Source organism: Cydia pomonella, chromosome 13 (genome assembly GCF_033807575.1).
Source record: "Cydia pomonella isolate Wapato2018A chromosome 13, ilCydPomo1, whole genome shotgun sequence".
Taxonomy (NCBI): domain Eukaryota; kingdom Metazoa; phylum Arthropoda; class Insecta; order Lepidoptera; family Tortricidae; genus Cydia; species Cydia pomonella.
Genome location: NC_084715.1, coordinates 8,673,206 through 8,701,130, shown reverse-complemented (window position 1 = coordinate 8,701,130; position 27,925 = coordinate 8,673,206). Strand labels below are relative to the sequence as shown.

General features: G+C 36.9%; 1 protein-coding gene across 1 annotated transcript; it reads left to right on the top strand.

The window, feature by feature from the left end:
- Positions 1–561: 561 nt before the first annotated feature.
- Positions 562–27,240, top strand: LOC133524096 (protein yellow). The gene is made up of 3 exons (XM_061859940.1): positions 562–786; positions 21,993–22,260; positions 24,791–27,240. The coding sequence occupies exons 2-3, from the start codon at positions 22,002–22,004 to the stop codon at positions 25,900–25,902; spliced, it is 1,371 nt and encodes a 456-aa protein (XP_061715924.1). The 5' UTR covers positions 562–786; positions 21,993–22,001; the 3' UTR covers positions 25,903–27,240.
- The last annotated feature ends 685 nt before the right edge of the window (positions 27,241–27,925 follow it).

Sequence of the window (27,925 nt, the reverse complement as noted above, 5' to 3'; positions counted from 1 at the left end):
CGTCAAAGTAGTTTACTTTTTTTTTTTACAGAATTCTAATTTTCAGATTCTTAATTCGTCGAAACCTTAAAATTTTTAGGTTGAAGACGCCTAAACACAATTACACGATTTGCAACGAGACACATCGTGTCACGTTGCGACGTCGTGTCGTAAAAATGTAAAGGTTATTATTCTACTCTTATAACTCCCAACCACCCAAGCCATCAACATAGACGGCTAAAAGTGGTTAAGATAGATCTACACAGGTAGCATGATATCACTCGTAACATAATCTGACATGCTCGAGTAACTACAAAAATTCTCTCTTCGGATCTCCTACTATTAATAAGGGTTGTTAGTGATTTACCTTTGGGTTAATTCGTCAAGCATAATTAATTTTTGCTATAATATTACATTACATATCTAGCTAGCTATTATTTTTTAAAGGTTGCAAACGGGAGGCAAACGTTTTGTTTAAAATTAGTATAAAAAAGTTTACTAGTGTAATTGGATAAGTATTGTTCACATACATACAACCATCCAATTTTGTTTGTTTGTTTTGTTTTCAGATCGATCCTCTCTCCATGGAATCCTGCAGAAAATGTTCGTATTAAAAATGCAGCCGTGCAAAAACTATCTCTAACAGATAGAAAAGCATTGCCACCCGGCTCGAAGCAGGCGTGCAGGTATGGCCACCTCAGTCTCCGCCGAGCAACCGGCCTCTCAACACGTGTCCTTCAGTGTCAGTACCGTTACCAAGCGTGTCCAATAAGTATTACGTGATTTCAACCCGGAGAAACCAGAAAGGTTAGTTATTTCATTTTAATTTATGCAATTTTTAGGCTGGCAACCCTTTATGAATAGCTTTTTTCAAAATTTGCTCCAATGGCAAAGGAAGGCAAGTTCAAGTTTGAAAAGTTTTACTTAGTTTGTTATCTGCCGTTGTTTTTACTGTTATAAAATTCTAGTATGACTTCGAGTTATCTTTGAAGGTTTATCGAAATGTTTCTAATTAAAGTGCACTCACTGTTGCCAAATGTTTAATTTATTAAGTTATTCTCAAGGTAGGTACCCTACGTCACCCTATGTGGACTGTCGTGATTGCTAGCTTAGCAATGTAATCATACGTGTGTAATAACTTAATCATTGAAGAAATTAATACGTAATAAAATAGGAACTTACATGGTTGGATAATTCTGAAAATTAGGAATTACCCGAATCCCTTACCTTTTGATTCCTACCTTACCTATTACCCTAAATGATCTATTCTGTTTTCTGTTTTTTCTATTTGAATTGTAGTACCTATGTTCGGTCACGTTCAGTGATTTAACTAGGAACATATACAAGTACATAAGTATTAAAATAACACCCCTCTCTTTTTGCGTCGGGAGTTAAAAATAAGACGTATATATTTTTCTTTACTTGGTGCACGTGGTTCTTAGTGTTCTCGTGGAATGGTCGTATTGTAACATATCCGTTGAAGTACCAACTTGGCACCCATTTATTTTATTTTGTTTTTGATTATTCATGGTAAACATTAGATATACTTAGTTCAATAAATCTTAGTGGTTTTATAAAAGTGGGAACTGAAGTATATGCAAAATTAAACATATTTAAAAAACGGCAAATTGAGACGTTAAAATACTTTTGTATATATTAGAACATTTTTTTAAATAAACATAGCAAAATTTTTAAAGCCGTTTTTCTGGACCACCATATACAGTGGCGCCAAGGCGCCAACTGGTGAGCACAAAAACGGGAGCCCTGCTGTTCTTGGAGTCAGTTTAGGTCATTTAACATTTAAAGCTTTATCAAATTATTATAAATATTACAAAAATATGGTACCATATGGCACCACCGCGTCAGCAAATGTCTCAAACCTCGTAGGTAACTGTAGACAACAACTCAAGACATTATATGGATCTGGTACTCATTTTTCTTCGCGATTGCACGATAAAAGACCCTTGGAATCGTCTGTATACGCCCACATTGCAACTCACCACGTTTGAGAGGTTATCTTAGGCCCAATTCGGGGAACCTAAATGCATTGCAATCCAAATGTCTTGACTATAAACCGGTCTTTAGCCTTGGATCGACCCTTTGAGGAAAACTACCAGTCTGTTTTGTATCCCTTCTGCAGCGGTCTACTAAAAATTGGTTTATAAAAGTATCTGAAATGTAACTTTAGAAGGCGCCTACGGCGTCCAGTAAGTCCAAAATAAGTCGAACATCGACATATATAGCAGATTATATTATATTACACATACTACCGCTTAGTGGAGAAAGTAAAAAAAATGTCAACGATTGACCTATGTCAAAATTAAGAGGTCTCTAATAAAAAAATACTAACCCAACAAAAACATGTTACATTCATTACATGAATAAGTACTTGGGCTGTAAATTGATTTGAATCTGAGTCTCTGCTGGTATTCTGTCTAACTACCTATAACTTAAATATATATTTTCAGTAGAAAAAGAAACCATATTCACATTTCCTATGATTGGCCAAATCTTCGCCCCATCATTTTTCAATTTCGCCCCCGTGCCAGACTAAATTGTATAAGTAAGTCATTGGACAGGTGTAGACAGTATCATTAGATCTAATTCAGTGGGAGACTTTTAAGCAAAATATGGCACCTTTATCGCATTCAAATATGCTTTAATTGATCGAAGCGTTAGCAAAGGTCTCAGTTTTGACTCTGGCAAACTGCTTTCGTATGTCCGGTTGTTCTCCTCTAGAGGTCGCAATTCTCAACGCGATTCTCGAAAAAAATTGTGATCAGATTCTATCATTAATTTTTTTTAACGAAATTTTCAAAAAAACTGGTTTGAAAAAATTTAAAAATGCGGAAGTTAGCATTATTATTATTATTTATTGTATCTCCTTGGATTTCACGGGCTTATAAATCCCGGTCTTTTGATAGGCTTGCGTGGGGATATAGATCCAACACGTAGAGGCCCCTTGGAGAGCTTTAATGTCATGTAGAACGCCTGCTGGAACCCGTTCACAGGCGCAACAATAGACACCCATGAACCAGTCGCAGCAGGCATTGGGACTATTGTAGTAAAAATGAACAGTATAACGGTCTATGGATTGAAGTTTGGGAGGACAATGAGACTGGGTTATTGCAAAGACGTCCGGACACCTGCCATAACAATGTTTCCACTAGTTATCGAGGCAGGCGGTGACTCGCCGCCCACTAGATGGGCCCCTGAAAATGCCGTCGTGAAGACGACCAGGAGCAACACCGGTGTGAGCGGCTCAGGGGTGTCGAGAGGTGTACGCCGCTTTCTACCCAGTGGCTGATAACAGCCACTGTGCCAACTCGCGTCTTATGCAAGTTTTCACTTCCACCCCTGGAGCATTTAGCTCTAACGACTCCTCTCTGGACGGCCAATGAAGGCAAGCCAGAGCTGAGAGTCCTGCGGGTCCCCTTGGGGTCCACTCCGACCGACGAAGACACGCCGGAGACGGAGACCCTGACCGACTCTCGGGAGTACTCGGGTCCGTGGGGTCGTTATTCCCCAACAGCTCGCCACAAGCTGCCCTGCGGATTATTATTATTATTATTTTTTTATTATTATTTATTACAGGTAAAACACAATTACAGAATATTTGATCAAAAAGTATCGTTAAACCACAATGGTTTGTCTCGATACTCCAACAAGACTTAAGCGCCAATGGCGCATAAAACCATTGTGAGTTCACTGTAATAAAATAAATAATAATGACTCAACCAAAGTATTTTTTACATTTTCTAAACGAGGTCTACAGTTCATAGAACCACTAGTATTCAAATGCTTGTAGGATATACATTAAGTCCCATTTCTTTGGTGATAATGTTGTATAATCAATCATATGATTCCACTTTACATGTGCGGTGACTGATCTTACGAGGGTTACGGAATAACGCGACGTAATACTGACATGCCTTTGAGTTCACACCACTAATTTAGATCTTACTGCATTCAAATACAGATATGCGAAATAGGCTAACCTTTACAAACACAGGAGTAGGTAAAGAGTGTTACGTTTTCCTAACGGCAAACATTATTATTTGCAATTGACACAGTATTCATGCCATCACTCATCAGAGGGCCCTTCGTCAACATCGTTATCTGCTTCTACTGGGTGATTGGGGTCGTGATCCCGAGTGTCAAAAATGTATAGTAAGTAGTAAGGTCATACTTGCTGAACAAGGTTTCCCATAGGACCGATATGAAAATCGTGAAAAAATATACCTCTGGGCCTATACGTTTCGGGCCTTCAAAGTGACTATTAGATTTTGATTGCAATTTTGTGGTTGGTCCCATGGGATTATTTGATTGTATGACCACACGTTTTTGAGATTCGGGATCATGAGCCCTCCCTCGGGAGTTATAGCTTTTTTTTCAGAATCCAATAACTCCCGCGGGAACAATACATGCCTTTGTTCTTCAGTATACCTGCATAAAATTAGGTCTTTTTCGAGCAAGTGTGATGAAAATAATATAGTATCTACTTAGCAACATATATAAATACAATAACTAGTACCTAGGCCAACATTACTTATATTATAATGAATAATAATAATCTTTAAACTATTCGTAAACCACCTTGGATAGGTAGACCATGTGTCATGTTTCACGATTGGAACTAAAACAAATAACTTTAATACTTATGATATAAATTATGATAAACACTTGTACAATTGTTATAATATGGTGATTCACATCGATTTATTAGCGGATTGTAATTCTCTTAAATACCATATTAAACTTCAATTCAATATAATTTCAGCCATCATATCATTGCTATAAAGTTTACTTTCCTGTATTCGGTCATGTGCAGATGTTTGAAATGTTTGGGTAGTTGTAAAAATAATAAACTGTGAAAGTATCGGCCTGTAATATTTGGAAGATGATGTCATTACTGCATTTTCTTTAAATGAACCTTTATAGACTCAAAACCAACGGCCAGTAGTCATATATTAAGTGACAGACAGTATCAGTGGCGTAGCGTGAATTAATCTAGACGTGGGTAAAACCATATCTGCGAGGTCCTTTTTTAATGTGTATTCCCGAGGTAATAAAATGGTTGGCTTTGCCAGGCCCCCCCTTAGTGCGAGGCCGTACGTAGGCGAGGGACCCTTTTGTTTTGTTCACGGAGTGGGCGAATGCGTTTACGCACCGTCCCCTCAGCCGCTTGCTCGGCTTGGCGCCAAGATACCCGCACAATGGAGGGGGATCAGAAACGCTTGATCCCCCTCGGCGACGTATGTGGAGCCGTGCAATGCGGGTCTCGTACCTGCTGGCCCCATTAGGGATCGAGGCGAACATACGCTCTCCTCCTTCGAACCCGCCGCCTGCGTCAGAGAGGCGGCGCATCAGGAATATCAGGATCAGCCTCACGCTCCCTCTCCGCCTCCTTCTGCGACATGACTTGTTCGCAGAAGGAGGCCACCGCTTCCCAATTTCCGCTTTGCGCGCTGTGCAGCAAGAGGTCCACCACCCCTGTTGCCACACTGAGGGCAGCTTTTTCCACGGCCCAGCGACTGCACTAGCTACGCCACTGGTCAGTATGTCAACTAATGGAATTAGCCAGTCAAACACTAGGGCATTTACCTTATTAGTTAGTTAGTAAAAGAAGTATAATACGTAGTCGGTACATAGTTAATCGTACGAAAAGAATCCGAAAATCTACTGTCTAGTCCCAATCCCAACATTATATATAAAAAAAAATGTTAATTAAGCTTTTAAAGACTAACGCATAACCATATATAGAACCCATATGTGGAATCAATCAAACGACTGGTACCAAGTAAAAGGTACTAGCGTCAAATTTGTAGGTCAGGGCATTCCGGCCGCGCGTGCGCGGTGAGCTTCGAGGAAGGAAATGTCGCGCTCGAATTTGGAATTCTACTGATGACCGGTTGTAACTGGTTTCAGTTTATACTCTAAAATGTTCTCGCTTGCTTCACTTAATCTCTAGTATCCTGATGGGCTACCGCGAACTTCGGAAGGATCTTCTCATCTCAGTATTTGTCACTCTTATAGTAGGTACGAGTATTAGTAGACCTGACAACCACCTATCCAAGCAGGGTCTCCGCTGGCAATCGACTGACAGTAGACGGTCAGGGAGTCCTCGTACCACATGGAGGCGATCAGTTGAGAAGGACTCGGCTGGAAAGAGCTGGAAGTAGCCGCTCAGGATCTCGCCAATAACGAGGGATAACAGGATTACATCATTATCATCATAGTGGGTATTGGATTTACAGAAGTAGAGATCAATCATTTTTACTGTCGAAATTAACGCTAGACTTTGCTCTCGTTTTATAAAAACTTGTAACTTGCAATAATTTTTAATTAGCTTCTTATATCACATGAAGACACTACTGATTGTATTTAAACTTACTAATTTTTGTTTTGTGACAAATAGTATTGTGAAAAATCTATCAAAACATGTTTGTTGCCCCACTTTAAGCCGTTTGTACACGAAAAAAAACGAGGACAAAATCTTAAATAACCAATTAAATTGATTTTCACGCAGAACTTGATTCAGCGTAGGTAATTATAATTACGTATCTACATAATTGTGGCTTATTTAGTGAATTTCTTGGAGTTTTACCTTAACAATTTAAACTGTGAGTCAAACATTATAAATTTCAGTGCTCTTTTATATTGCACGTAATTTCAAGAACATAGAGTTCAAATTCTAGAGTCAAACCAAGATAAGTTGTCAGCGATTTTGATAGCCCAGACGGTCCACGGGTTATTTTAAACGCCAAACTTCTATGAAACTATGACGTATTCTTGACACTTGCACCGTCTGGGCCATCAAAATCGCTGCCAACTTATCTTGGTCTGACTCTACGCAAGTTCTTACCTAAAATGTACGAGTATAATATTAGCAAATGTGTTTGTCTCATTGTCAGTTAAAATATATACCTTACTTACCTTGTTTATGGTTCTGTTTATCTTTCACCAAGGCTGTAATACAAAAGGCAATTTGTTACATTTAAACGAGTAATTACTTGTAAGTTAATGAAAATATTTGCTTTTAATTGCCAATTACTGGCTAGTCTCTACCGCGGCGCATTACATGGTCGCCCTATTTACCTGATGGACTATTTTATGTATAGTAATAATAAAAATATATTTTTCTTTTTCTTAAAACTCTCTTTGAATTGTATTCTCTTAATTATTCAAACTTAAATCGCTGTAGGTACTTAATTAGATGAAATTTGGTATGGAAATAGTTTATAGAATCAACACATCATAAAACATAATTATACGTAGACGTAAAGTTATGTTTTGAGATGTGATGTGATGTGATGTGATGTGATGTGATGTGATGTGATGTGATGTGATGTGATGTGTTTAAAATATCCTAACTTAAAGCTAAATTAAAAACCAATAACAAACAAACAAACATTTATTCAGCAAATAGGCCACTGAGGCACTTTTACATGTCATTTTTTACAATCATAAATATAACAAAATACAATTACGAATATGGAATAAATTAAATATTAGATACTTTATTAGAGATGTATACAGTCTCTTAATATCGAATTACACAAAAAAAGACTATGATAAAAATACAAACGACAAATACTAAAATTCTTTAGAGATTTAAAAGTCTCTTAAGTGTCAGAGATAAAATATAATAAAAAAAGATCATTAAATTATCCTTAGAGATGTAAAGGGTCTCCAAGACTTGAATTCTTATATAAATAATTAAAAGACATGAAATCAACAAACAGACAAGAACCGAATAAAGTGGATCACGTTTATGCCACTCAAAAGTAAAGTTACATACTTAACATTACATGTAGCCCGTGTAAGCTTAAACAGACCGGTCTCCACAAACAATAATTTCAACTTGATGCCAACTGTGAAAACTTAGATTGAAGCTTTACCTCATCACCTAGTTTCCGCGTGAACTATCCTTTATAAAAGACTACAAAAATTATAAAAAAGTGTCCAATAGTAAAATCTGCTAGATCATGAAATATTGGAAATTCCTAGGCATATCATGAAACGCCGCCATTTCATTATTTGGCGTGTAACCACCCGCTATAAAATTCAAACCTCATTGTTTGATATTTTTTTTAGCGACGTGTAGGCAATTCGAATCTAATAATTGTGGTATACAAAGCTGAAGCAGATAAAACAGAAGACATTTATCAAATTTCGTTAAAAGTATGCATCTTATTAACAGCTGTAAAGACAAATACCTACCATACCTACATTTGATACTCGTCAGTCCTTACGTGATTATGAAGTATCAATAATTGATACTGAGTTGAGTACCTATACTTACACTAAGTATGTACCTTGCAATAGTTGTAATGTACTTACCTAAGCGAAGGTTTCTGCATTGAGTAATGATTGTAATGAACTACGTTTTCTATTGATTTTTCCTTAAATGATCAAGATTTGTCTTTAATTGCAGAGTTTTATGAAATGAGTAGGTAGTTAAGGAAAAGGTAATATACTTATTAGTCCCTAGTGTTGAAGGAATTTACCCCGATTCATTGGTTTCCTACTAATGTTAAAATAATTATTAAGCCCTACAGTAACGAACTAACTTCGTACTAACGAAGATTATTTTAGTCAAATGAAACTTTTATATGTGAGTCCTGTCATTAATCGTGGTTTCACACTTCTGTTATGCTGCATCTTATGCCGGCTGTGCACACTCGTCGAGAGCCTCTCGCCGAGATTCGGCACCACTCCGATACAATTGGAGAACCGCGAGTTTTAGGCGACGAGACGAAGAAGACCGAGACCAGAAGGGAGCAGTATGTACACATTCGTTCTCCGCTTGTCTCGGGGTGACTTGACGAGTGTGTAAACCCGCATTAGAGCAGCTAAAAAGATGTACTAAAAAGAGGTATAAAGTGAATTTTAATGCCAATATTCATTCATAAACTGTTTTAAAATCACATGACAAGCGTAAACTAGTTTTGATTAACGTGGTTGCAATATAGCAACCTTCTAAACTAATGATATTGGTCAGTTATTGACCAATAACTTTATCAGTCCTAGTATACTTCCTTGTGGCACGCCAAACCCACGGATACGAAGGTTCTTTTATTTAATAACTTTAGTAATAACGTGGACTTTTAATCACTGAGAATTTGAGTAATTAATTTTGATTTGCTTTATAAACACGAGGAACTCGAACGATTATAACCACGCATTTATGAGGCGAAAAGAAAAATATATATGACTTTATGTAAATTACGCCACTTTTTTTTTACTATTATCTTTTTTTAATACCATCATTGCAATCAAAAAGGCGGTTTGCGCTAAGTAACAAATGTAACAATACGAAGATCTTTTTTAATTGGGATCCAGTGTAATATTTAACAGCCAAATATTTTTTCGCGATTTCGGGGATTTCCCATAGTAAAAGTGGATCAGTATGACCTAAACATTAACGGGTTTTGATTTGAGTAATTTCTCTTCGTTCAGATACATACTGTTTTTTACTGAGTAGAGACAGGTATATGAAATTGTAATACAAATAAATAATACCAAAAAGGTTCCTATGACTCTTAGGCGCTTGGTACACTGGATCCGACGTCGCTCCGACGTGCGAGCGGGATGTCGCTATGTCGCAAAGCGGTGTTTCGCTCAAATATCGGAGCGACGAATCGGATAAAGCGTGCAAAGCTCCTTAAAAAGTCAACTAGTTCAGTTTTATTTTTAAAATCACGTGACAAGTTGTTTAAAAATCAATGTAGGGCTGTAAGTTATTGAACTTTAAATCTTAAAGTAGAGGGTAAACCAGTGTCGCAATATTTTTTACTCGTATTCACATCAAGTTCCGCTTGCGGCTGACCCGGTAAAAATAAAATAATCCAATTTACCTGTTCACCTTGGACCGCCATTTCTGGCATGGCGTGGGTCAAATCGCATATAGATATTTAGATAGGTAGACTGTTTTGTTTCATCATTAGGTACGCTGCGTTTCCACCAGAGTTGTGTGAGGATGCGTAGCGAGGGATGTGTTTGTTAAGAACGACAGCACAGTAGTAATTGATTGCAAAGATGATAGAGACTATGAATATGAAATTATTTACACTTTACATACCATAATTGAATTGCTCAAGAACAATAATTTAATAATAAATGTAAATAAAACGAAAGTGATGCATTTTTATCAAAGAAAATATTAAGTAATGATACCCATTAATTGCAATTATGAACGAACAGTTATAGAATCAGTAAGCAATACAATTTTTTTAGGAGTCCATATTGACAATCATTTAAGTTGGACAGCTCATACTGAGATAGTTTGTAAAAAAATAAATAAATATGCTTTCGCTTTGTACAAACTGTCCAAGCAAATTAGTACGGAGGCTGTAATGATGGCCTATCACAGTTTCGTTGCCTCTACTTTGCGGTATGGGATCATATATTGGGATAATTCAGTCAACAGGGAAACCGTCTTTATGGCACAGAAGAAATGTGTGAAAGCGATTTTGGGGCTTCACCTAACAGATAGCTGTGTGCCACATTTCAAAGACTTGAACAAACTTACATTCCCTTGCCTCTACATTTTTGAAGTTGCGATGTATATCAAAACAAACCCAACACTATTCAGGACGGTCTCTGAGGTATTTGCTAGAAATTCTAGGTACCCTCAGAATCTCTTTCCTGTTTCCGCAAATACTGCCCTAATGCGTAAAAGTGTGTTCTGCTTAGCTAGTAAGATTTACGTATAACAAATTGCCTGTCCATTTTAGAATGTTACCCCTAAATCAGTTTAAGCATAAACTATTGACATTTTTGATTAAAAATAGTTTTTACACTACTTCAGAATGTTTGCTGTATAATTTTAATGCTTATGAGATTCCGGCCCAAAACCAAACTGTCCCCGGCCCGCCCAAAGGACTAACATGACTTTCAATAATAATAATAACTAGGTATTTATGTAGATTTCGCATGTTAGTATGTAAGGAAATGATTCAAGTTTTTGTACGCCATCAGGCAGGGTATGGTGATACACATATTTATTTACCACCACTGTAATCAGTTTGAAATACTTATACTCACGAATAAAAACACTTCGAACTTTGAACCAATATCGCTACACGATGAGTGAGGAAAACGATCGACCTTACAGAAAACCGCAGCCAAAATTACACTAGACCCCACTCTTGTGTCCTGGCAGTGAATAAGGTTGCCAGAGCTCAACGAGGGTGCGAAGTGTTAGGGTCGGCAACGCGCATGTAACTCCTCTGGAGTTGCAGGCGTACATAGGCTACGGAGACTGCTTACCATCAGGCGGGCCGTATGCTTGTTTGCCACCGACGTAGTATAAAAAAATCACAATAAATAGTGCTGTTGCTGTATTATATATGTATAGTAGTAATCTTCACGTACTTTTTATTATCATTAGTAGCTAAGAGCTATACTTAGAAATCAATGTAAAAATATAAAATCTGTAAGGACGAGCACGAATAGGCTGCCACAAGGCCCGGGTCTAGGGCCCAGGCAACATAGCAATGATTTTAAGATGGAGAAGGGAGCCCTCTTCTAAGTGACATACCATCATACCAAGTACCTAGGGGCCCTAGGTCTCTAAATTCCGGCCTGCTAATAACCAGAAGCCAAAGACAAGAGTCTAAGGAAGTTACAGAATGTCACTATTGAGCATCGAAGGTTGAGAGTAGACAATAGTAAGCATACTCGTAGGTTCTTTTTAACATTAGGCGTTAAATTTTTTTTATAATCGTCGTCTGTAATGGCTGAATAAAGATTTCGTATACCAGACTATAATTGCAATATTTTCATGTATAATATTCACTTCGATACGATGTGAGTAAAGAATTTGACCAATCATGTGCCACCGCGCTCCCATAGAAAAGACATTAACGCGCCGGCGATGATAGTCTCGCGTTCATGTCTTTTGTACTACATTCTAGTTAACTGAGATACTTACCAATTTTCATTCAGGTTTTATAGTAAGAAACTATTATTTTAAATGACTCGTCGAAAAAGTATTGTATAGAATAGTGATATAATCAAGCTGTTCAATCTCGTACCTTACTTAACTTAAACACGGTACTGGACTGAAAAGCTCTTTATTATATTACGATTATATGTGTTGACGTAGACTAAAATGTGACCTTTATGTATTGAATATTAATTACTTCATTTACTTATACTAGTTACATTAAATAAACTAACTAACTAACTATTGTGGCGCAGTGATCCAAAGAGGGTCTTGGCCTCCAAAACGAACACATACATACATACATAGTTACATTAAATAGCGTTACATAATTATATGTATTTCAAAGATAAACAAATGCAGACGAATAAATAGGTAGTATAAAATCGTAGGTACAATGCTTGTAATTACCCAACGAAATAGTAATTATACAAGTATATTTCGTTTTTTACAGCAATCAGTTGTAGATATTGCGTTTACATTAATTGCCAGCGGACAATGAATTATCGTGACATCTGTCATAATTATAATGGTTATGAACAGGATTCCGCAGAAGCCTGCGTTAGTGGGAATGCCCTTTGTGTAACATTGTTAAATCCTATGGTAAATGCATCAGTTGGTATTCAATTTAGTATCGGCTAATAAAGCCTCTTCCTTTTTCCTCAGCCTCAATATCTTATCTTATCTTCTAATTTTCGGGGGCCCTTGCGGATACCCTTCGACCCATAGGGATCTTTTGCGTAGTTGCCCCCTAATGAAAGATCCATCAGCTACTCAAGAGCTTTTTTGACCATCTCCATGTGCCGGATGATAGAGCTTATGGGTAGCCTTTTGAATTCCTTTGGTTCCAGATTGCCTGCTCCAAAGTCCTTCATTCTTTGTCTGGCGAGGGCGTGACATTCACACATTAGGTGTGTTACTGTCTCTTCCTCTTCACCACACATTCGACAATTGGTGTTGCCGGAGTGTCCTATTCTGGCCAAAACTCCTTTGATCCCATAATGGCCCGTAAACACCCCTGTTATAATTTGGAGTTGTCTCCTGCTAAGTTTCCATAGCTTTTTACTCCAACCGGAGTCTACTCCTTATATGAAGAGCTTTGAGTGCTTTAGACCCGTCAGGCTGTCCCATTCTTTTTGGTGTGAGAGCCCTACAAATGGTTCCGGATCTATGAGGTTACTTACAGATCCGGCTCTGGCAAGTTCATCTGCATTTTCATTGCCTATGAATCCCTCGTGCCCTGGGATCCATACCAGTTGCACTTTGTTTTGTCTTCCAAGCTTGTTCAGACCTTGGATAGACCATTGTATATCAGTCTAGAGTCCACTCTGGGCCGTGAGCGCCTTGAGTGCAGCCTGACTGTCGCTGAGTATATAGATATTCTTCCCTTGGGTTTGGCTAACTATAGGCAATTATAGCGTATGTCTCGGCCTGGAAGACAGTAGCGTAATTACCCATGCTTATGCTACTACTAAAGTCATTCGCATAAATGCCTGCCCGTCTTGGACCCGTCTGTGTACCATATGATGTCGTTTTCATCAGAGACACCAAGGCACCAGCTTGAAGACCTTCGGTCCATTCAGCCCTTGTTGGAACTTTAACTTCAAAATTCTTACGGAACACAAACTTGGGTTGCATCTTATCGCAGCCCATATTCATTTTCCTTTCCTTGAAATTGTCACATTCCATGTTTGTGTGTTTAGTCTTTGGCTTGCTATCGCTCCATAGGCCTGTTAGAGCCAGCCTGTGTAGCGATTTCCGCGCCTCAGATTGTATCACCAGATGTAGCGGCGGGAGGTCTAGCAGTACCTCCATCGCCGATGTTGGCGTTGTTCTAAACGTTCCGGTAATAGCCATTCATGCAGTTCTCTGTATTTTCATAAGGGCATCCCTGCATGTGCTCTTTAGTGTCCTTGGCCACCCTGCCAAGCATCCGTACAAAATGATAGGTCTTACCATCATGGTATAGATCCACCTTAGTATCTTTGGGTTTAAACCCCATGTTTTGCCATAGGCCGTTCTACACATTCCAAACATTCTGAGCGCCTTGTATGAGTTGTATGGGTACTTGTTAGTATCAAGTATCAACTTTTTCTGATACCACGTTGCCAAGGTTTCGCCGGGATATATTCAATCGGCTGGTCAGGAACATATATATATGCGAATACCATTTGTCAGTGGCGAATACAGACATTGTCGCGCGCACATAGACACGCCATGGCGTGTCTGCCGTGTGTCATAGCTTCAACGATAAAGTATTTATATCAGTTGCACGATCTTTGCAAATAATTGTTAATCGTATACCAATTACAATTCATTGTCCATGTCTAATCCTGATTTATTTCATTATAATCACTGAGTTGGGTAACTGCATTTAAATGCAATCTGAATTAGACTGTAAATAAAGGTCGTACGGTGTTATTTAGTGTACATTTTGGTGTATTATTGTTATCAGCAAGGCTATAGAAAGGAGTATAAATTATATGTTTTATTGTATATTTAGTTTTCGAAATTTCATTACCTGTAGTGAAATGTATATACCGAATATGTATAACCGCTAAACTAATCGATTATGTAATTTCTGTATAATGTAGTAAGGTATCGTACTGCAAAATTAAACTTTAAGCACTGACTTTCAAGTTTCAACTCACTCATTCAATCCGTCGGCGTCGAAGTCAGTTTTGGTGAAACAACTTTAATTTATAGTGCTCAAACCATACCTACAGGTTAATCTGCGTACCTGTATCTACAGGGTACACAGGTATAATCTTAGTACACTTAATACTTGTAATTAAATCGTTTTTTTTTCTGTTAGTCCTGGTTAACGTGAAACAGAAAAATAAGGACCGCTGGTAGACACCAGTCTTATTTTACTAGCGGTCTTATTTTTTCGGATAATGTCGACATATTATCCGAGAATAGGTAGACTAGACGTAGCTGTTTAACTATAGTCCCTTTAGGTATTTAAAAGAATGTAAACAGACCACAATAGGGTTGTTTCCATCTACAAATCTTAGGGCAGAATTGTATCCCAATAAATTCTTTTGGATTATAAGAACATGTTAAACTACATTTAGGGGACCTGTAATGACCATATTTTTGTAAATATTGAATTTAAAATATCTTTTGGCACACGTCACGTGACCAAACTTGAAACGTCTTTGAAGATTCTGTTGACGTCACAACTCTCGGATTGACACTGTTGACAGTTAGGTGATAAACAACAAATGACAAATGTCAGTTGACAGTTCGTATCTTCTACGTGTGTATGAAGTTATGTGTCAAACCGTAAACTGTGTCGTCACACAATTTTCAAAGAGCGTTTTGGGCGCGAAAGTATCTGTCAAAATATATTTTGTTAATTTAACATATTTAAAGCCGTTTTTAGTATAAAAGTTGAATTTTAGGGCAACTTTTAGTTAATATAGAACGTAATATTGATGTCAAAAAATTGGAAACAACCCTATTGGATATTTTATTGAGCAAGTAAATTCTTTAAGTCAATAAATTAATTTAGATGTGCCAAAACTTACAGAAGTTTAACTACGATAATTTACTTACTGGTAACAACGAAGCTGCTTTAATCGTGCTGTTTTGTTAATAGGAATATATCGGGTAATTTGATTAATCAATAGTAATTAGTTTTCTAATATTTGCTATTACTTTGCCCTAGTAAAGAACCTAAAACGAGATTATATTTAGCCATTAGAGGGTAGATGAAAACATTATGAACATTATGATTTTGACGACCGGTTTGGCGTAGTGACCCTGCCTACGAAGCCGGTGGTCCCGGGTTCAAATCCTGGTAAGGGCATTTATTAGTGTGATGAGCATGGATATTTGTTCCTGAGTCATGGGTGTTTTCTGTGTTATTAAGTATATATATATTATATATATCGTTCTCTAACTACCCTCAACACAAGCATTATTGAGCTTACTGTGGGGCTTGGTCAATTTGTGTGAAAATGTCCTATAATATTTTTTATTTATTTTTTATTATTATACGATTAAATTTAATAGGTTAAAGTCAGAACGATGAAGGAACAGATCCGGGCAGTTTTCTATTTGGTTAACTGATGGATGTTTCAAGTACCTGAAAATGTAAAAAACACATTGTTTAGATTTAACTACCGAGAAATACAGACTATAATATTATTTTAAGTAACATCTCTTATTAGTGTGATTATAATATGACTAGCGCTGAAGACCAAGTTTAAAGTCGTCTTAAATCATATTGAAGATATACATTTGAATTTTCTAGCTGGCAATCGAGTGTGTGAAGCATAAGCAGAAAAACTTATGAATGCCTTAATGAAAATACATAATGAGACCGACGCCAATTCAATCACAACGGTACAGTCATCGGTTTGTTTGCCTACACCTGTAAGTTTAACCTTCAAAAGTGTCAATATCAAAACTATTTAATTACATATATCGATTACATATACCGTATCACCTGCAATTAAAGCCTAAATTCCTTTATCTAATTTAGCACAACACATGTGACCTCTAATCCGTGTCGCAATGGGCCTCGGTTCAAATTGCCTTAATTTCTCTAATGCCGTTTAGTTTGTTTTATTCATGCATTCTCGTATTTATCTTCTCTTGTAATTTGGACCTTATGCGTTTGGATGAAAGGTGAGTTTTGAACATGTCAGTGAGATAAAAATTGGGCTAGCCGACTTGTTGATAACAATCAGGATGCAGCATGCGTAGTTGCGTACCTTTGTTGTCAATGCCGTTTAGTGTCTTGGTCCATTAAACTTTGTAATAGTCGTTCAAATGTTTTATTTTAATATTCTATATGTTAGATTTTTCATATATGTATACCTCTATGTGTATATATGGATAGCAATAAATGTGACAAGCAGTGTATCAATAAATTATTAGAATTAGAATGTCAAATACGGGGACTTTTATCTTTGATACGTTTGTGTATTATCCTTAAAAAAGTACATAATTGAGTACAAAAACTAACAACTGCTGTAAACAGTTGAGAGAGTACAGATCAGGGGACGCTTTAGGGCAAGGGTTTATAGTGATGTGTTATGGTATGGCAGGATATAAGTTTTTTGGCTGCAGTCTAAGGTTTATTTTATTGCTAACGTGTTTATGAAAGCACACAGACGGCTTTAGCTGCAAAGGCCTACAAAAATAACTTGAAAACGTATCTGACACTGCAGTGCAGTTTGGGTGCAGATAACACCCAAAAAACTAGTACATTTTCTACATTTCCGAAAGCCAAGAACGCGCTAACGCGAAATGCACAAGCCTGTCACGGCATGTAGAAACACTGCATCTAATTTGCTTGCATTTGTTATGCAAATTCTGTCTTCCAACCGGTCTGCAAGGGTGGCCAAGGGTACATATATATTTTCGTTAGCATGCGATGAGGTCATTTTTGGTTCGGAAATGCGGGCGGCTAAGGTTGCTTCCACTGGCGAATCGTGAGGAATAACTTGAGATTCCCATAGAGAAAAGATCAAGCAATACACGAGGGTCACGAAAAGAATGACGACAATACCTAATACCTATATACAATACCTATATGTAAAGGCATTCATATAAATCTTTGACACGAATGTACGAAGAGGTTTGCTAGACAAGTATGATATGTAATCAGAATAGACTTACTAAATTAGCGTAGATATTGCGTGTATTTACATTTTCCCCGTCCCATGTGACCGCCGCCATACATTTGAGGCGGGGACAAGGGGGAATATTGTCAAAGTTCTTTTACATCTCCACAAACGTAACCATCTCAATAATTTGTGTCGGCGACAGATTTGCTATCGATAAAAAAAACAACCCTGGAAATGCAGCCAAAAATGTATTTATTTATTTACACAAGAACGGTTACAGTATACCAATTACACTTGCTATAATAAAACGTCTAGACTATGGAGTTTTGCTTTGACCTTTAGACATGGGCACGTTTATTATGTAATTTATGTAGGTAGGCTGTATTAAATGATACAACGTGAATATATTACGTTACGTTGCCTACTCTGAATATAATATAATGCAGAATATCACGTATGCATATCTAATGGTAATGATCCGCAAAACAAAGTTGTGAACTTATAGTTACGGCACAACTATCACAAACTTTTTTCATTCAAATGGTTAGCGACGCTGTTTAATAAAAATAATAGAATTTATTGCGCGATTTATATCTTCATCGCAACAATTATCATAAAATAGGGTCCCTTCGTACTAGCCAAATCAGTTTTTTTTGAACTGTCAAAACGATTTGCCAATATGGAATTTATATGAAAACTGCATGACGTCACGGTCAACTCACAATTTTTTTTTGTTATATCCGATTTATTAAATATAAATTATGTAAAAAAATGACTGCTGTCTATGTATTTCTAATAATTATCTAGTGTGTTATTTCGTGCATAGTGTGAAATAATTTATTTTAAATACCGGAAACATCCCTATTAGATAAATCGCGTCATACATTTAAGGTATTCTAGGTTTCAATACTAACTTAATTTTCTCGTACATTTCCTTGGCTATCATAAAAGTGGCATTACGATAAAGTGTGGAACAAATCGGTTAGTCCATTTCATCGTTTACGCCTTTACAACTCTTACTTCGTAGTTTTACGGGCCATTTTTCCGTGAATCCAGTAACAATGGCCGTATTGCGTTGAATTTTAATGTTCATTAAATTCCTAAGGCTTTTACTTTTGTGGCAAAAGGGAATAACATATACTAGGTCTAAAACGTTTATGTCTTTTTGTGTCGTGGTTTATATTACTGGCTATGTTGTGTTTATGTAAGAAGTATTGCGTGTAACTATGAAGTTTTTTTGAGTGTGACAAAAAAATGAATCGAACGTAAAATCAACCATGTTATTGAAGAAGGAGGCTGTCAAAACGATATCAACAAGGTTATGACCCTCAATGCAAAAAACACAAGGAAGACGAATGAATACATATGACAATGATAGCACTAAAACTGAAGATAACACTAAGGATTCTTGAAGTGAACAAAATTTTATAACTATACAATTATGTTCATTATACCTATAGCAGAATTAGCAGATTCAGTACATTGTCCAAACAGTCAAAACTGTACCTAATTATATAGAAACGTATTTCGATATATATAGCTCTGACAGTTTTCAGTCCCCGAATCTCATAATAGTCATATACTGAATAAGAATAAGAAACCATTTATTGCCACACAGTAAAAAAAACAGATAGGTTACAATATACAATAAGTAACATCAAAAATTGGCATGCGCGGCAAAAGGAACGGGCTCAGCATGCGGGGACTGATAGTGGAAATCGGGCTACTGCAGCGGTGGCAGACCGACAGCGAGATATGGTGGGACGACCTAGATACTTCGTACCGGCTGGCTTGAGCGCGCATTGAACTCGACTGAATGTCGAAAAATTAAAGAGACTTGCTTGAGAAGGAGCGTAAAGCCAGGTAATTAGAAGGAAACAAAACAAATGGCGCGCCGCGCGAAACTTGCAATGGAAGATATGGCCGTCACGCGGGTTTTTACCTTTTATCCCAATTACTCTGAAAATATACTTTTGTATAAAATGTTGCTAGTCAGATCCCTTGGCTATATCACTAAGATCACTACCTAGCTATTTATGGCGAGGTACATATGTTGAAACACCCTGTTGCAAGTTACTTCGCAATTTTTTTTGTTTGAATTTGTTAAAGGATCTTCATATTGACTGAATGTTGAAATGTTTTTCAATTTTAATTTAGCAGTTTGGGTACGAATTGGAAGCTTATTAAAAAATGCTTCAATCGCTAACAACTAGGTAGTTTAGTTAAAATACGATTTGAAAACTAAAATTCTAAATTGAGCTGCGGTTACCGGTGAAAATGTTTAACTGATACTATTTTGCTAGGTATTTTTGTTTAAATTCATAAATTATAGATATGTGTCAACCTAACTACCTGTTTCAAGTTACCTTGATATTAGGAGAGTTGAAACAGACTTGATTGATGCACAAAAAAAATGTTTAAATAGTTCTAAGTACACTGTGGTATTTCTGTTGGGTAATAAATAGTTATGAAATTTGCGATAAGGTGATACAGTAGAGTTATGGCCTAAAAATTTAATTTGTTTCAACTTTTGGTCTCCTCTACTTCTACCCATAGTAATAGGGTAATATCAAAGTAGGTACGATATATACATCTGAAAATAAATGAAAATTAGACACGTCTTCGTGATTATTTATTTTAAGGTAACTTTAACCTTTTTGTTTCGAGTATGCCCGCATAATTTTCACCGCATATGCCACTGATAAAAACGTGTAAAAAATCAATATAATAACATAACTATAATTTTGCGTCAGCCCCCTCTTACCTGTTGGGGCACTGACTTGATTATCAAAAAGACACTGATAGCGGACGACAGTCGGTTATCAATCATCTTGTTCGAATTGTCGAAGGGTAAAAACATTGCAAAGTTCACGAGAACTTTCCAAGGTTATCCGGACTTTCGACCTTGCTGCTTCCGGCGGATATGCCTGTCACTGATACTGTTACAGGGAAATTGTACAAAGTGCATGAGTGGAAAAATACATTATTCGTATTATTAGTTAGGTTTCCATGGCTTTGTGCATGGGCTTTGCGGGATTTTACTTTTCCCACGAGATTAAATAAGCGTTGTCCACTTTAAAAGTAAACTTTAATTTTGAGTGCTCTTGAGTGTGAAGGTTATCTTGCCTTGTTTTGTTATTATGGATATTTCTATGGAGTTCCTCAAGGCTCTTGATTGGATCCCTTGTTGTAATTTGTATTTTAACCATTATTATAATCATAATTATAACCAGTTGCATTTAAGTAAACTGGTCTAAAATATAAACATACTTACCTATAAGTGACTAGGTATTAGAAATAGAAATAGAAATAGAAATCTTTATTGCGAAACCATTCCACGTAATATATTGCAAACTAACGTATTGAATTGAGTAGTTAGGTACATATTATGAATTTTTTTAAAGTAAATTTCTTCCGCCCTATATTTTGACATTGGTCGTGCACCTATACGAACTAAAAGTTACGCAGAGGTCCGCAGTAGAATGCGACTCGACAATGGTCGCTTGCGCAGCTGACCTCTAAACTGCGCAAGGTCACTCACCCTGCGCGCGCTGATTGATTGTGCGCGATCGTAATATTAAGCTCTCGTTATGTCATTCGCAAACATTGTACCCATCAATGGAAATGACTAGTTTACTAATGGTCGCAGCGTGTGTTGTTTAGACTGAATAACAGATCAGCGACTGAAAGCATAAAATAAAAAATAAATACATATATATTTTTTTGTAGCTTTGTAATTTGTGATTGAACTATTTAAATGTATTTTTATTCATGATTATTTTTATATTTTAATTATGGCACACATGGACGTGTAGACATTCGCGTCTCGATTTGTTAGGAACTGCAGACGAAGCCGTGTTGCGCAGGCGTCCGGTGTGCATTGCCCTGCTCTGAAATTGGTAACGACCTAACGGCTATACAGAAAATTGGGATAGTAAGCAGGTTCGACTTTGATTAGAAACGCAACTTTTCCAATTGTTTTATAGAACTGTAATTTCTATTACAATGAGAAGTATGAAACCATTGATATTTGAAACTAAGAATCAGAAATTAATTTTGTATTAAGCCGAAACGTCTGCAAACGATACCACAATGCTTAGAAATAAAGGAAAAAACAGACAAACTTACAGTCTTTTGCGAGAAAGCAAGATATTATTATTTTTTGTTTCATACAATATTTCCTAGTTACTAGTGAATATCCAATATGACTTAGAACTCCGGTATCCGTTTCAGAAGTGTACTCTTACGGTAGATGTCGCTAGGCGCCTCACTACGGCGGAAATGGTGGAAATAGTCTCGGTAGCTCAGTTTGCAGAGCGATGGCTACCCAGAGTCGTGAATTCGAGTCGTGCCCCAGACATGGAATGTTTCCACTTTTCCTTTACCTATTTCTTAGTTCAATAGTACTTATTACTTAACTACTGGAAAGATTCCACTGTAACAGAATACAATTCACTATCCATATATTTTCTCTATTCCAGTGACCAATCATGGGGCTCCGCTCCCTTCTTCTCCTCTCTCTCGCCTGCCTCGCCACAAGCGACAAGCTCCACCTAGTCTTCGAATGGAGCCAGCTTGACTACCAATATGCCAGTCCCGAGTCGCGGCAGCAGGCGATAGACAGCAAGACGTTCATCCCAGAGAACAACATACCGATGGGCGTGGAGGTCTACGAGGATAGACTGTTCGTTACGGTGCCGCGGTGGAAGCATGGGGTGCCGTCTACGCTAAATTATGTTAGCTTGAAAGGTGAGGTGGATCTGTTATTATTAAATCACTAGCTTCTGCTCGCAACGTCTGCGTAGAATGATGACTATGATGATGTTTGATAAAAAATATTCCATGTCCTTTCCCGGGTGTCAAGCCATCTCTGTACCAAATTTCATATAAATCTGTTCTGCGGTTTAAGCCTGAAGAGGTTACAGACAGCATCGAGTTATATTGTACTGCGTACACAGTACAATATAACTCGATGACAGACAGACAGTTAAATGTTCTGTCTTTTCAAAGACATTAAATATTTTATGTAAATAATATATATTATAGGTATAGTTGTTAAACACCGGATATTAAGTTGTTATAGTTCATTGTGCAACGAGTAAGTGCAATTTTTGATACAAGGGTGGTAATTCCCAACAGCCGCACGCTGGAGGGAATTAAAGACCCGAGTTCGCAATATTCTTACCCCCGGAGTTACACATAATGTTTCCATCACACTTGCGAAATAAAATCTAAATATTAAACGAAATAATTCTTAAATTCATTTTGTAACTTCGTGACAGGTTAGGCACCGAAGGCGCAAACCTATTCGGCATTCAGCCACGATTGAAAATATTAAATGGCTGTTAAATTAATCGAATTAAATAATTTTAAACATAAAAAAATATAAAATTATACACGTCAGTATTTTAAAAGTAAAACTCATGTATGCTACTTGGTTTGTATGAATAAGTGACATAATTAAAAAAAAAGCTGTAACTCCTTCTTTTCACAATCCAAAACTCCCACGGGAACAATATAGGTCTTTGTCCTTCAGTACACCCGCATGAAATAAGATCTTTTTCGAGCAAGTGTGATGAAAATTACATTTATCCTTTCACCGGAAACTTACTGCTATCTTGCGGCTAAAAGAGACAGGGAAACCGCACTATACCTTATACTTTGGCTCTCTCGCCAGAAAGGGTCCCGAGCAGCGATTTTATTAGCACAGACTCTGCAAGTGTTATTTTAATATGGCATTATTAGTTTAAGCGGGCACAAGTTGATAATATCACACATAGAGCTTAACATATTGTCTAGTCAGTCTAATTTAGGGCTGCCATATACTTACGGAAAAATAGAATATACTTACTGACAAAAGTCCAGACATTAGCCTAAAATCCCTAAATAGTAACCTCGAAAAGATATTTAGTTTAACAGCAGACATGCTTTTAATACAATTCTTGTACATAAAAATTGTAGGTGTACCTTTATGTAACAACTTTACTCTCCTTGTGTATATAGGTAGTGACAGTTGCCTTTAGGGGTTATGTTTTGTTCTTCCAGACGTACTTAACAACTAAAATGATAATAAAACCAAATGGCTTTTTAAATTATACAGAAAGGCAAATTAACTTTTACCTTTTGTTACGAGTGCTTTGACTGGTGAATAGTGTATGCTATGGAAATAGTTCGTATGATGACACGAGGGCATTAGTAACACGCGAACGATATTTACTTATTTACACAGACATGACATTTGTTTGTGAAGCCCGTAGGCCTTCCGTCAATGTAATAAGAAACACGATATGATCGTTCGGCGCGCCTGACTCATACGTTTTCATTTTACAGTTGATTCGAGATAGTAAAATTTCTATGTAAACAATAAACATAGTAAGCTTCTTCGGTCGTAATGCTGAGACAGAACTGTCATAAATCTGCGCTTTGAGCTAAATCGTGATATAACAGAGATAAGGTTGACGTCACAAAATATCCATTAAAAAGTATAACTTTACATGAAATAAAATAGAAAGTGAAAACACAGAAGTATTTACGAGTAAGTAGTGATCCATAAACTAAAACCAGTGGGTTTAATAGGCTAGGTGCGTTGTACATGTCATTACATAAAGCCATGTACAGAATATAACTATTAGGATATGAAGCTTCAATGAGCACAAACAAGTTAAACATGTGATATAATTAATTAAATAAAACAATTATTCCCAGATTTATAATGACCGGAAACACACACGTTACTTATTTGACGATGTCACTGACTGCCTATAAAAATTAGTGTTATGACAATCTAAAACCACATTAGCTTAATTACCGTCTTAATACTTTACCCATTAGAATCCATTTCAATTGTCACACACAATCACAACGTGACTCATATACAAGCCATTTTCTCAATCGAATCTGTGCCGAAATACCTATCTGGAAATCAATAAAACAAATATTTATGGTGAATACCCCGTATTCAATAGTATTTTTAGTGAAAGTGTGTAGATACCCTACATATATTAGAGTACACAAAGAGTTGACATAGTATTCAATAACTATTCCTTTTCAATTCCATTCTGATAATAGACTTTGACAGACAGGTACATCAGCAAGCTATTTGAAATAACTTTCGCTGTAATAATGGATGTTGACATACATTCGTCCATTAATATTCCAATAATAGGCTGTCTTTTGTTAAATCTATGCCTAAACAGTGCGTTTGTTTTGATATATTTTGTAAATTCGTAATATTTAACCAGAATTAAATAAACTTACCGGCTTTTTCCTTTAATTCCAGATAATAGCACCAAGTCACCGAACTTAATCCCCTACCCGAGTTGGGCAGCGCACTCTATCGGAAGTGATGGAAAACCTCCAGAAATCATTTCACCGTTCAGGGTCCGAGCTGACAAATGTGGACGTCTTTGGGTCCTAGACAGTGGAAAGATGGGCAGCCTCGAAACTAACGCCACCAAGTTCTCGCCCTCAATCATCGTCTACGACTTGAAGACTGATAATCTTTTGAGAAAGTACACATTCCCTGCAGACCTGGTCAAGCAAGATTCTGGGTTTGCCAACATTGCAGTGGAAGATTTAGATTGCGAAAAAACTTTCGCGTACGCCGGCGATGTTGGTAAGGCGGGAATCGTAGTCTACTCTTGGGAAAAGAACGAATCGTGGAGAATTAGTCATCATTACTTCAACCAAGATCCTCTGGCTTGCGATTTTAATATTAAGGGATTGAACTTCACTTGGGATGACGCCATCTTCGGCATGGGACTGTCGGCGCCCAACTCTGACAACTACAGCACCCTCTACTTCCACCCGATGGCGAGCTTTAATGAGTTTGCTGTTTCCACAGAATTCCTGAGGAACAAGACTTTAGCTGAAGCTAACTTCAATTCTTTTAAACTACTCGGTAGCAGAGGTCCAAATGCTCAATCAAGTGCGTCATTCGTGGATCCCAAGACAGGCGTCCTTTTCTACTCTTTAGTGAACCTTAACGCTGTGGCTTGCTGGCGGACGTCCAACAAGGAATACACAATGAAGAACCAGGGTCGAATCTCCATGAACGACACTACCATGATCTACCCTACTGACATTAAGGTGGACAGCAATCAGAACTTATGGGTTCTTTCTAACAGGCTGCCTTTCTGGATGTACGGACAAATGAACCCTGCAGATGTTAACTTCAGGGTATTCACAGCTCCCGTCTTAGAAGCGATTAGTCACACGGCGTGTGACGTCACGGCGAGATCGGATATTCTTGATAAGTTTTTGGGTAATGTGAAGAATGCTACAGCAAAGATTGCCTCTAAGATAAAGCCAAATTCATGTGCTTCGTTTGCGCCTATGTCGTTCGTTGCGTTAGTTATGTTAAGTTTGTTCATATCTTCTATTGAATATTAGCCTAGTCTATGTATGTGTTATTGAAAGCCTGGCGTTACTTAACTTGTGTGTCAAGCAAGAGTTGCTTATTCGGTATAAATTATTTGTTCTCCCTTGGCCTTACTTAACGAGTTTTCAATGAAACCTGTTGCTTGTTAGATTGGTAAATATAAGTCGGTCGATCTGACTTGCGAATCAGAACATAATTTAGTTAATGTAATAACTATTAAGCGATTTAAGATTCGCTTGCCAGATTGGAGACAAAGAGTTAATTAGGGCCACACATTTGAAAATGGTAGCTCTAAAATATAATCTTTAGAAACCGATTGCTACCAGGAACATATTAATATAGAACATAATTATGTATGTATATAATTATTGTACTCCAGTTAAATTAGTTACATTGTATAGAGTTAAGTAGAGTGTGTTTTATAAGTATTTTTAGCATTAAGCTTATATGTAGGTATAATTTCTAGGGCTATTAATTTCAAGACTGGTAGCTTTCGGTAATGCGTAATACAAAACGTCACCGCTTACCCAGAATTTTAGTACAAAAGGTTCATTTTATGTTTATTTTTTGTTTGCAAGCTGATTATTTTGATTGACAGCATCAAAAAAATAATAAAAAAATATTATAGTTTTCTCCAATTTACTTTCGTGAACACATTTTTAAATTTGATGCTTGAATTTGTATAACAGAAAATTCAATCAAAATTATGGATGTGAACTTACAATACAGTCAAATTATGTCTTACTTTCATTTGTAAAAATCATATCGCCACGCCATAGTTTGTCGATGGGTCATTTAAATGGTTACCGCTTTATTTATTACCTAATTTAAAATGTATAATCGTTACTGTTAGTAAAAATCAATGGAAACAGGTGACTGTTCAGGATTTTCATACGAGGTGACACGTTTTCATTGCGTTTGAGTGTATTTGATATCATTAACTCTTTGGAATGCTAGCACTATTAAACGCGTTGACGCCTGTCTCGCTCGCACTATAATAATTTTTGTTATAGGTACAGTGTGTGGTTGCATGTTTGCTATTGGTCGTAGTCTTTTGATATAGATCGTGTCATTAACGAAGACGCGTGCCTTGACTCGTAATGCCATGCTATTAAAGGCTAGATTTGACAAATCTGCGCGTCATCGTGTATGACACGAACTATATAAGTAGTACAAATAAGTGACTAAGAAATATGTGGTAAATAAAGTGCCTGGGGTTCACAGTACGAGTACTTATCGCCAACGTATTTATGTGCCTTGAATCGTGATATATTGTATTATGTATTAGGTTATTTTGTTTTACACATGTTGTAAATATTCTAAAGCTGTAAATAAATGCTATAAGCTTACACTTGTTTTTATTAGTGTGTGCGGGCACCTATTTTAAATTACCCCTTCTGACCTGCTAGCATGAGTTCTCGTGCGCGACTCCATTATCTCGTTGCAATAGGGATTAGTAATTAGGTAGTAATGGGTACATACAACGGGCATCGTGTCATATTTATTTTATGCCGTTAATGTAGCAGTGTTCATGCTTACAATTTTAATGGAATTAAGTAAATTAACTTTGATCATATTAATTTTGATCGCATTTTTCCAAATGTTAGTATCGCATCGGTTTTAAACGTCAAACTTCTATGAATTTATAACACTTGCACAGGCTGGGCTATCGAAATAGCTGCGAACTTAACTTGGTCTGACTCTATTACATAAGAAAGTTCTACCTTCATCGGAAGTTATTATGTAATATTACGAGTATGTAGTAGGAATAGAATTTAGCGTTAAAATAAAATAATTATGACAGTTGATATTGGCGCCATCTTTCGGGGTTTTCAACAATAATGATCGCAATCAATATGGATCGCGGTTGAGCTATAGTAGTATAGCTCCACAGAATTTCGTTAAACTGTCTGTTGCTAGATGGCGCTATCCTCCAAATTGTTGTGAATTGTGATACAAAGTTCTGATAGTAGGTAACATAAAAGATACTCGTAAAGTCACTGTAAGAAGACCAGGATCGTGACTTTTTTATTA